Source organism: Danio aesculapii, chromosome 6 (genome assembly GCF_903798145.1).
Source record: "Danio aesculapii chromosome 6, fDanAes4.1, whole genome shotgun sequence".
Taxonomy (NCBI): Eukaryota; Metazoa; Chordata; class Actinopteri; order Cypriniformes; family Danionidae; genus Danio; species Danio aesculapii.
In genome coordinates, this window is record NC_079440.1 from 11,860,932 (window position 1) to 11,873,811 (window position 12,880).

Here is a 12,880-nt window from a genome sequence, read left to right on the forward strand (position 1 = left end):
ATAAAAAAAGATATCCACAAATTAAAAACAGTCCTAAAAAGATGAGTTCTAAGTAGCTTCTTAAAACAGTTCAATGAACCAGCATTCCTGTAGGAAGAGCATTCCATAGTTTGGGTGCATGGTAAGAAAATGCCTTAATGGTGCTGGTGCTCCCATGGTGTTGAGTTTACAATGAGGCTGAAATAGTGTTGGATTCGAAGCAGAGCGTAAACAGCAAGAGGCAGAAGAAATAGATATTAAATCACAAATGTTACCGAGAGCAGAACCATGAACCGCTTTATATGTTAAAATCATCACGTTGGCACTCCTGCAAGCGCAGCGCATCAACAAACCACACTTGCACAGCCAAAGCCATTGAACTCAATGGGTTTCATAGCGCATTGCTTTCCATTTCCAGTGTGAAAGCCATGCAGTTCAGCATAGCTTTTTATTTTCAGCTCATATTTTGCCATTTTTTTTCTTTCACGAAAAACCGAAAAAGCCTTAACAAATTTGATGCAGCCCTATAATAAGCTGAAAATGATAATACATCATTTATAATAAATTATATATATATATATACTGTAGTGTTGGGTTTCCTCATAGACGTAATGATTTTTACACCGTGCAAACTGTTTATTCTGTCTCTTGCTGTTTATTATATACTCAAGTAACTTTTTGTTTACTGTTTATTAAAATATAACAACTTTGCCACTTTTCTAAATCAAATTAGCATTAAAAACCTTAAAGCTTAGAAATGTATTTCACGATCTAGGTCATTATTTAATACAAAACAATATTTAATCCAGAACAACACATGACCTTTCTTTCTCTGATAATCACTCTGATATGCGGATAAAATGAGTGTATTGAGTGTATAGTGCTGTCTGCCACTGTTTTAATCATTCCCATGGATGGCTTTAGGCAAGTTAATGGCACTTTTTAAAAACTAAAATAGCAAGTCGATCATTTCATAAAGCAAGAAAGGACTAGTAGATGTTTGGTAGACATTTTACAGTAGGCAGGAAACCAAATACTCTCCATTTGGGACATTTTATAAACTTATTTATGACAGATCTGCACAGATGAATATATTAAAACATTCTAATGGTAAGCACACACTTTGTCCTCTGTTTCTGAGGCTAAGGCCACCCTAAATGTGGTCCATCGACAGCCATGTTTAGGTGCATGTTTTATGAGACGTTCGGCTGCAGTCATGAATCATAGATTTGTCTCAGTGTGATGTGTTCATGTTGTGTGTGTTTTTTCCGCAGAGGGGAAGGCGAGGAACAAACAGCGGAGGAGAAGAAGAAGCTGAAGACGAGCCACACACTCCTCTGCCTCCACCCATGGAGATCATCAAGGACCCTTCCGCTCAGGAGGACAAGGTGAAACACTCACTTTCATTCATTTTTCATCCTTGTTTTCCTGTCTTTTTTACGCTCTTCATCTCTCATCCTGTTTGTTAAAGGAGCAGTTCATCCAAAAGTTACAATTCAAGTCATCATTTTTAAATTTTTCATTAGTCAAACTACTCTGAGCTACAATATTTTGTAGCTTGTGATCTTAGAAGTTAATATTATATTCATTCATTTATTTTCTTTTCGGCTTAGTCCCTTATTAATCCGGGGTCGCCACAGTGGAATGAACTGCCAACTTATTCAGCATATGTTTTATGCAGCGGATGCCGTTCCAGCTGCAACCCATCACCGGGAAACATCCATACACACTCATTCATATACATACACATACACTACACGTATACCTACCCAATTCACCTATAGCGCATGTCTTTGGACTTGTGAGGGAAAACTGGAGCACCCAGAGGAAACCTACGCCAACATGGGGAGAACATGCAAACTCCACACAGAAATGCCAACTGACCCAGCTGAGGCTCGAACCAGCAACCTTCTTGCTGTGAGGGGATCGTGCTACCCACTGCGCCACTGTGATGCCCGTTAATATTACAATGATTTAAAAACACATTTATCTGATGGGCGGCATGGTGGCTCAGGGGTTAGCACTGTCACCTCACAGCAAGAAGGTTGCTGGTTCGAGCCTCAGCTGGGTCAGTTGGCATTTCTGTGTGGAGTTTGCATGTTCGAGTCATGTGCTATAGGTGAATTGAATAAACTAAAATTGGCTGTAATGTGTGAATGTGAGAGTGTATGGGTGTTTCCCTGTACTGGGTTGCGGGTGGAAGGGCATCCCCTGCGAAAATCATATGCTGGAATAGTTGACGGTTCATTCCGCTGTGGCAACCTCTGATAAATCAAAGACTAAGCCGAGAGAAAATGAATGAATTTGTCTGATGCTGGTTAATAATTCCATGAACTGCAGATAAATGTCATCTTCTTAGTAGGTTTTTGGCTTTGATTAGTTTTAGCATTTAGTATCGGGTGAGAGTTTTGGTCAGTTTTTCAATTAAATGAAACATCTCCATGTTTCTGATATTCTGGTCTTATTTATTGATCAAATTAAATTGAGATAAAAAAAAGTTTGATCTTGATTATTGTTCAAATGGGATGTAGGTAAACATACAGTATAGCATCTAAACATATTAATGTACAATTGAATACAAAATTATTAGTCCTCCTATAAATTTTTTTTTATTAATTTTCAGATATTTCCCAAGTGGTGTTTAAAGGGGCGAGTTTTTCAACACATTTTTAAACAGTTTTAATAGTTTAAAAAATAGTTTTAATAACTAATTTCTAATTACTTTTGTTGTTGCCATGATGACAGTACATCTTTATTATATTTGACTATTTTCAAAGAGCTTAAACTGCAATTTTAAATGCTTAACTATGTTAATTAGGTTAACTAGGTAATTTAGTTTAATTAGGCAAGCCATTAGATGACAGTGGTTTATTCTTTAAAAGGGCTAATAATTTTGAGCTTAAGAGTGTTTAAATAAATAACAATCTATATACCAGCCAAACAAAAAGAAGTTCTTTTTCAATAGAAAAAAATATATAAGAAACACATTTTTTTGTCTTCAGCTATCAAGTTTTGATATATTTTTAATCCTTTTTTTATTTTGTTATTAGATATTGCTTATTTAGTACCTTCGCAGACTTATTAATACAGATACTATAAATGAATACAGTCAAGCCTGAAATTATTCATACCTATTGCAAATTCTGACTTTGTTAAAATGTAAATAAAATGTTCCACAAATATGCCTCTTGTATATCGTTTTATTATCTTTTGGGTGAAGCCAGTGTCCGGTCAAAAGAAACTTGCTGAATAAAAGTATTTGTGAGGGATATGAATAATTTCAGGCTTGATTGTATATTTTAACAGTTCAGCAACACATTTCCCATATTCACTGTTCTCTTCAGTTAGTTAAGACATGCAGATAAACTAATAAAATAGCTTTTTCAGTGAGTGTTTCATCTTGATTTATTCTTCAGTATCTTTTGATCTTTTTCTGTTTCTTTGTGTTTCAGACTCCAGAGCCCGGCTCTTTCCCAGTGCTGGGCAGTGTCACGCCGTCTGATCAGACGTCCAGAGACCCAGAAACAGAGCAGAAGAACAAGGCCTTGAGAGGGCGAATGTAAGCCCTCGCCTGAACTGTGCATGAAAAGAAACAAATGCTAGCTTTACTATCCACTTGTTAAGTCTGACATCACACTACACCGTTTCCAGGTCCAAAAGTGAACAACAAATGCTTCTAATAAACTCCACTCGTACACTGTGCTGTAATACTATAGAAAATCATAATGCTTATAAAGTTTATACTGATGCCTGATCTCAGATCATCACACTTATCTTTTATAAACAGGTTTAAATGAAACTATGTTAGTTAAGGTCACCTAATCTGCTCTTACGTCATTAACTGCATAGTGCAGGAGATTGGTTCTCATCAGTTTTAATGCTCCGCGTCATTTTAAGCTGTTAAGCTGAGGTGCGTTTTCGGAGACACCCGTCCACCTGTGTTTAGATCTGCTACGGGGGTTATATATTAGATATTATGTTTGTAGCAGCAGTGTGCTATATTCTCAGATGGCATGTCTGTGTATGATCTACTCCGCCAAGACCAACTACATCAACATTGGCATATACATATTCATTACCATACTAAATCCCGAGTGAGTGTTCATGACAGAAATATATTTCTACAAATACATGTCGGAATCATTTTGAAATTTATTTTGAAACAATGTAACAATAAATTAAAAAAAAACTTTACTAATGCCTTGCTTCTTAGACTTTACACACCTGAAACTTGTCTATAGCACTTATTCACTGCTGCTCTTATAGATGTGTAAATTGCTTCCTTGTCCTCATTTGTAAGTCGCTTTGGATAAAAGCGTCTGCTAAATGACTAAATGTAAATGTAAATTTGCCTAATAATTTTGCCCAATACTTCAAATCAACTTTGAGGTTGGCATTGTATTTTCTTGACCCTGAAATACATTTTTTTTATATAAATATTGAAATGAAATACAGCTGAAGACAAAATTAATAGCCCAACTGCGAAATTTTAATTCTTTTTTTAATGTTTAACAGAGCAACATTTTTTTAACATTATGTTTATTGGGTTTTTCCAAGTTAAAAACAAAGTACAGCAAGTACACAATAATCTAAACAGATCTTTCATCCCCACACATACTGCCCTGTACATGCCCCAAACCTACAACCCGTAGTGCCACCATTAAACCATGAATAAAATTAAACAAGAAAGCATAAAAAAGTCAGGTTCTATCTAAACATTCTGTACTGTTATACCCAAATAAGAAATTAAGTTGCCCCAGTATTTGACAAACAAATCTTGCCACTTTTTCAAATGAAATGAAATTTATTGGATGACACTTCATTAATTCACATGGTAGTAGAAGGTGGTTTAGAATTCTTCCTTCTCAAAGTTTTATGTTGTACATTTAATGGCTGCTAGTACTGCTAGTCTGATAAATCTCAAATTAAATCTTTGTTGATCAAGTAGTGCAGTATATACTAAGAGGGTAAGTCTAGGCTCTCTAGGCACATTAGTAACTACAACTATGTCAATAACCTCTAAGACCTCTTTCCAATATTGTTCTAAGTTAGGGCAAGACCACAGCATATGTAGGATGTATCTGCTTTTCATCTAGGACAACACTCTGGGTAGGAGCTTTTAGGAGAGTGAAATTTAAGTGGAAGAAAGAAAACTATCTGTATCACATTAAATTGGTTAAGTTTATGAGGACTATTGATAAAAAAAAAAGTCTGAGCTTTCTTACATATTGTTTCCCATTCGTCCTCTGTGAATGAGCAACGTCTTTTTCCCATTTAGATTTTACGTCACGATTATTATCAGCTGTAACAGCTTGGCATGGATAAAAAAGACGAGACAGGACCTTTTTTCTCTGACAGAATAGCTTCAATAGGTGAAAGAGAAAGTTTAGATAAACGACCCATTTGTTGGGTCTGAATAGCAAAGACATTTTCACAGTATTTCCTGAAATGTATTTTTTCTTCTTGAAAAAAGTTTTTTTTTTTTTATGAATATAATTTTTATGGTCAGCATTATTAAGAAGTAATTATTTTCGATTAGCTTCAGAAAAAAAACAGTTGTCCAATAACTTGCTTAATTAACTGAATAACTTAGTTAAGCCTTTAAATGTCACTTTAACATGAATACTAATATCTTGCTAAATAACTAATATATTACAGTGCATCTGGAAAGTTTTTATAGCGCTTCACTTTTTCCACATGTTTTTGTTACAGCCTTATTCCTAAATGAATTCAATTAATTGATTTCCTCAAAATTCTACACACAATACCACATAATGACAATGTGAAAAAAGATTTTTTGAAATCGTTGCAAATTTAATAAAAATATAAAACCTGAAAAATCTCATGTACATAAGTATTCACAGCCTTTGCCGTGAAGCTCTAAATTGAGCTCAGGTACATTCTGTTTCCACTGATCATTCTTGAGATGTTTCAGCAGCTTAATTGGAGTTCACCTGTGATCAATTCAGTTGATTGGACATGATTTGAAAAGACACCTGTCTATATAAGGTCCCAGGGTGAACAGTGCATGTCAAAGCACAAACCAAGCACGAAGACAAAGGAATTGTCTGTAGGCACAAGGCTGGGGAAGGTTACAGAATAATTTCTGCTGCTCTGAAAGTTCCAATGAGCACAGTGGCCGCCATCATCCATAAGTGGAAGATGTTTGGAACCACCAGGACTCTTTCTAGAGCTGGCTGGCCATCTAACCTGAGTGATCGGGGGAAAAGGGCCTTAGTAAGAGAGGTGATCAATAACCCGATGGTCACTCTGTCTGAGCTCCAGCGTTCTTCTGTAGAGTAAGGAGAACATTACAGAAGGACAACCATCTGTGCAGCAATCTACCAATCAGGCCTTTATGGTAGAGTGGCCAGGCCACTCCCCGCCTGGAATTTGCCAAAAGGCATCTGAAGGACTCTCAGACCATAAGAAACTAAATTTTCTGGTCTGATGAGACTAAAATTGAACTCTTTGGAGTGAATGCCAGGCGTTATGTTTGGAGAAAACTAGGCATCGCTAATCACCAGGCTAATACCATCCAGCAGCAGGAACTGGAAAACTAGTCAGGATACAGGGAAAGACGAATGCAGCAATGTACAGAGACATCCTGAATAAAAACCTGCTTCAGAGTGCTCTTGACCTCAGACTGGGTTTTATCTTCCAGCAGGACAATTACCCAAAGCACACCCCCAAAATATCAATGGAGTGGCTTCACAACAACTCAGTGAATGCCCTTGAGTGGCCCAGCCAGAGCCCAGACCTAAATCCTATTGAACATCTCTGGAGAGATCTGAAAATGGCTGTACACTGTCGCTTCCCATACAACCTGATAGAAATTGAGAGGTACTGCAAAGAGGAATGGGCAAAAATTCCCAAAGACAGGTGTGCCAAGCTTGTGGCATCATATTCAAAAAGACTTGAGGCTGTAATTGCTGCCAAAGGTGCATCACATATTGAGCAAAGGCTGTGAATACTTATGTACATGTGAATTTTCAGCTTTTTTATTTTTAATAAATTTGCGACAATTTCAAAAAAATAATTTTTCACATAATCATTATAGTGTATTGTGTGGAAAGTAAATAAGGAAATAAGTGAGGAAATAAATGAATTTAATCAATTTTGCAATAAGGCTGAATCATAAAAGCATGTGGAAAAAGTGAAGCGCTATGGATACTTTCCAGATTCACTGTATGTACTGTCATCATGGCAAAGACAAAATAAATTAATCATTAGAAATTAATTATTAAAACTATTGCTGTATGTTTAAAAATGTGTTTCTCTCTCCGTAATACATCATTTGGGAAATATAAAGAAATAATAAAGAATAAAAATGTCATTAGAGGGCTAATAATTTTGCATTCAACTCCATATTTTCAATTCCAGGAATATTTTGAGCCTCAGTTACAAGTATTTACATTTTGCATATATTTAAAATAAAGTTTAGTCATAAAAACACAGCATACAGAAGAAGAGACATTGACGTGGACACGGTTTTGCATATGTCACAACTTAACAAAGCAGATATTTAGCAGGAACATAAGGATAGTGTGTAGTGATATCGCTCATCTCTTCTGTCCGCAGGTTTGTGTTAAATGAAATGGTGCAGACGGAGAGGGACTATGTGAAGGACCTGGGAATCATCGTTGAGGTACGGGATGTATAACAACAGAATCATTCAGCATGTGCTATTGGTGTCATGTTACACATTTAATTAAGATGTGATTTTCAACCATGATTCAGCATATTTTCAACATCTGTGCTAATATCTGTGTTAACATTCAAAACAAATGATTTGCATTCATGTACAAAAGATATTATCACAGGGATCTGAAGGACAAAGAGCATCAAATGATCAGACTGGCTCAATGTAGTGTTATTTTAGTATTTATATGCTATTATAAAATGATTTAAAGAAGTCTTTATTTTTTATATTTTTTATTGTTGTGTTTTTGTGTTAGTTTTTTTTAATTCATCAGTCCTTCAACTCATGAATTTAATAAAAATAAATTTATTGGCAAGCATTTTAAATTATAATTTTTTTAATGTTATTTTATTTATTTATTTAATTTTATTTATCTTTTTGTTTTTTGTTTTTTTACATTTTAAGTATTAACACCTAATTTGTAGCTTCGGTTTTTGTAACATTGCAAAATGGTCAACCCAGGCTCATTATTGATGCGTACCCCATATACATTTCTGGAGATCACGAAATGCGTCCCAGGAAGTACGTTTTTTCTGCAGTTTTGTTTTCACAAATCCACCAGAGGGCGCTGTGTATGCTTTTTCAGATCTCAAATTTCTCTCGCGACTGCCATTTTTGCCTGCTGTTCTTGCATAAATCCACCAGAGGCCGCTGTTGACTGACCGATTAAGCCCCCCCCCCAAACCCAACCGATAGTGTTTTGAAAAGCACAGATTAACCCTCCTACCGCCTTCCATAAACCCAAGCGACAGTGTTTTCAAAAGCAATCCAGAAAAAGAAAAGCCCTCGCTGCTGCCTGATGTTTACCACGTTTTCAGATCTTACCACATTCTCACCCTGTTTTATACTTGTTTGTTTTATTTTATTACCTGCTTTCTAGAACCGTTCTTCACTGGACTCGAACTCCATCGTCGCGGTCAACTCCTTTCTGCGTTTCAGGTCCGTCGATGTACGTGGTGAGCTACTGGACAAACTGGTAACAGCGGAAATGCCGTTCACATGGAAGTAATTGGTTAGCTGGTAGCATGAAAAGAAACAGAAGCTGTTGTATTATCATACCACCCCATAGCATTCGCTTTAAAGACAAAATGCAGCCATACGTAGCTCTGGCTACTACATAACTCGCGCTCTCCAGAAATGTATACGGGAGTACATTTTCACAATGAGCCTGTGTTGAAAATGGTTATTGAAGAGTCTTTTACTGAACATATTCATATAAGTACTACAGAGAGTCACTGAGGAGGATTTCTTATATTAAGGGATGTCTAAAATGTGTGTTTTCCTCCTCATCCTCAGGGCTTTATGAAACGGATTGGGGAAAAAGGTGTTCCAGAGGATATGACGGGGAAGGATAAGATCGTATTTGGGAATATTCATCAAATCTACGACTGGCATAGAGAGTATGCCGGAGCTCTTTTTTTATTCATTTAGAAAGAGATTTTAAAACTGAGCTGTTTTGGTTTTTTGCCATTATCATAGCAAAGAAAGCTGTCATTAAAATGTCATTACCTTTTTGTAACTCTTGTATTACTATTTGTATTTTTATTCATTACCACAAGGCAGTAATGCTTTGGTATCATTAATATAATAGTATTCATTCATATTTTGTTTATTAATAGTTAGATATAAAATAAATGTAATATATTCCACACTGAAATCTTATTTATGGTCATACATAAACACATGTAAAATTATACCTGATATAAAACTAAACTTAATGCTAGACTTTAACCCAATTCAATTCATCTTTATTTCTATAGCACCTTTTACAATGTAATGATATAATAAGACACTTGAACAGTCCGTAAAGTTTAATTAATTTATATTAAATAAGAACTACAAAGTACAAAAAAGCATTCATTGGATGCAATAATTAATTAAAAATTTTATTTATTACCTAATAAATTATTTCTGTTTCAAATAAATGCTGTTTTTGATCTTTCTGTTCATCAAAGAATCCTGAAAATGATTAACATTTTTAAAACGTATATAAAGCAGCACAACTTTCTTTAATAATAGTGCAAATAACAACTTTAATAATGTTTCTTGAGCACCAAATCAGCATATTTACATTATTTTATGTTGATGGATCATATGACACTGAAGAAAGAAATAATGGCTGGTGAATATTTACATTATATTATTACATTACAATATTTAATATACATAAATATTTTAAATTGTAAAAACATTTTCACCGTATTGTACATATTAATCTTCATTTAATCTACTATATTATATGTAATAATAGAAATAAATAAATAAATAAATAAATAATAATGAAAATAATAAATAAAATAAATTATTTTTAAAAATAAATAAATAAATAAATTAAATTATTAAAATTAAATGTTATAGAATCATAAATAACAATTGCTAAAAAGGACTAATAAAATAGATCAATAATATGATTTAAAAATTATGATAATTAAATATATTAATAAATATTCTAAAGTCCAGATATATACAAATATATCGTAAAATGATCAATAATCAATACTAAAATCTAACTACTGTTGACCAAACAATATTTGATATTGCTCCATTTTACATCATGACTGAAGGAGCTTCCTAAATCCTTGAGTGGACTGGACGTGTACAGCCTTGATAAACAGAATGAATATGCTATTTTTCAGGTTTCGGATGATAATTTACAAATAGGTGATCAATCCTAATTTTATTTCACACCTATTGCACATCTGTATGCGTACCAGTTATGTGCATTAAGAGGCTGAGAAGAACTGGACGTGTAAGGCCTTGATAAACATAATTAATAAATATAAAAGATCTTACCAGCTGATAAATTGACTTAACAATGTTATCACAATCTTTCACACTATAATTGAACAAGTGTCTAATTTTTAGTTGGTCATATATAATACCCGTGAAATAATCAGCATGCAAAACATGTGTGTAAAACTTCCTGGTTGAGTTCAGTGGAGCGGCAGAACACACTAAAAAAGGAAATGAACATGAGAGGAGTTCATACCCATGACTAAATATTTCTCTTCTTATTTTTAAAAGATTCTTCCTCGGCGAACTGGAGAAATGTCTACAGGACCACGACAAACTGGCCGAGCTGTTTATCAAGCATGTGAGTTCAGCACATTGATCTCTGTATATAATATGTGTTGAAGATATAGTTCACTTAAAAAGGTTTATTTGCTCACCCACAGGTCATCTAACATTTAATGTTCCTCAGTAGAACGTTAAGGAAGAGTTTTAGCTGAATCAGTGGTTTTTGTTGATTCATATAATAGCAGTGAATGGTTACAGGTTTTTTAGATTCAAAATAAACACATACAGTACAAATGAGTGCAAATCAATAGTCATGGCTCCTGATGACACACTGAGGTCTTGTGAAGTGAAATGATCACTCAAAATTATTAGCCTTCCACAGATGAAAACAATAGAACAAAGCTTAAATATAAATAAACAGCGGTTTATGTTTTTTTTAGAAGGTACAGAAATCCAATAATCAAATGTAAAATAACACTCCACTACCTGACAAAAGTCTTGTTGTCGATCCCAGTTGTAAGAGCAACAAATAATAACTTGACTTCTAGTTGATCATTTGGAAAAGTGGCAGAAGGCTGATTTTTTTTTAGCTGAATCATCTGCTGAACTGCATCCCAGTCATCGCAAATACTGCAGAAGATCTACTGGAACCTGTATGGACCTAAGATTCTCACAGAAATCAGTTTGGTGTTGGAAAATTCTTGGTTTGGGGTTACAGTCAGTTAGTGGGTGTGTGAGAGATCTGCAGAGGGGATGGCAAAATCAACAGCCTGAGGTATCAAGACATTTGTGCTGCCCATTACATTACAAACCACAGGAGAGGGCAAATTCTTCAGCAGGATAGCGCTCCTTCTCATACTTCAGTCTTCACATCAAAGTTCCTGAAAGCAAAGAAGGTCAAGGTGCTCCTGGATTGGCCAGCCCAGTCACCAGACATAAACATTGTTGAGCATGTCTGTGGTAAGATGAGAAGGCATTGATGATGAATCCAAAGAATCTTGATGAACTCTGGGAGTCCTGCAAGAACGCTTTCTTTGCCATTTCAGATGACTTTATTAATACATTATTTGAGTCATTGCAGAGATGGATGGATGCAGTCCTCCAAACTCATAGGAGTCATACAGAATATTAATTCTTTTTCCACTGCACTATGACTTTATATTCTATACTGTACATTATTTCTGTTAAGTGACAAGACTTTTGTCTAAGCAAACTCAGACCTTACTGTCCTAATGAAATAATTAAAAATCAGGACATGATCATATTTTATTTTAGTAGCCTAAGCCTAATCTAGAGGCCTTTGCCTTTCATATAATCCACTTCTGATACCAAATGACCAACTAGAAGGTAGTGTAAAGTCTTCATTGTATAAACAAAGACAATTAATCTTTGGTAGAGTGACAAACTTTATTATTTTTTAGCTTCAAATTGTTTAAATTCACTTGAAATTGCTTGACTTCTTGCGGTGTGACTATGGCAGATTCACACATTGGGAAATCGATGCTGAAACCATTTATTGCGCAGCTCTACTTTAAGGCATAGTTAACCTGACAATGAACATTTCTGCACTGTTTACTAACACTAAAATGGTTCTAAACATTCTTCTGTTGAACACCAAGCAATATATCAGTAACTAGCATCTATAGTTGGAACAAAATATACTATAGAAGTCAATGGCTGTTTTTCCCAACATTCTTCAGTGTATCTTCGTTTATGTTCAACAGAACTAACAAGTTGAGGATTAGTAAATGATGACAGAACTCGTCTTTTAGTGCTAAAGTAATTCATTTGTCTTCTTGTTCTCCAGGAGAGACGATTACACATGTATGTCATCTACTGTCAGAATAAGCCCCGCTCTGAGTTTGTCGTGGCTGAGTGTGATAAATTCTTCGAGGTGAGTGTTATTATTTGAGGTATCTTCTGGAATAAAGTGCTCTGTTTGTTGATGATGTTGGCGTTTTTTGTTTCGTCAGGGGGTGCAGCAGGAGATCAACTCCAGACTGTCCATCAGTGATTACCTGATCAAGCCCATCCAGAGGATCACCAAATACCAGCTTCTGCTCAAGGTATCAGCCATACGTTAACCACTACAGTACATACCATGGTGAACCGATTCCAGCAAAGTATCAAAGACAAAGATTGTATAAATGAAGACAGTTATATTTATTTTATACAATTATA

The 12,880-nt window shown here is 34.9% G+C and overlaps 1 protein-coding gene across 1 annotated transcript in view; it reads left to right on the forward strand.

The window, feature by feature from the left end:
• kalrnb (kalirin RhoGEF kinase b) overlaps positions 1-12,880 on the forward strand; it is a 219,685-nt gene that overhangs the window by 186,208 nt on the left and 20,597 nt on the right. The window contains 7 exon segments of the mRNA XM_056459523.1: positions 1,254-1,367; positions 3,432-3,538; positions 7,561-7,627; positions 8,978-9,081; positions 10,706-10,775; positions 12,507-12,593; positions 12,673-12,765. Of these exon segments, the coding sequence (XP_056315498.1) occupies positions 1,254-1,367; positions 3,432-3,538; positions 7,561-7,627; positions 8,978-9,081; positions 10,706-10,775; positions 12,507-12,593; positions 12,673-12,765 (642 nt within the window).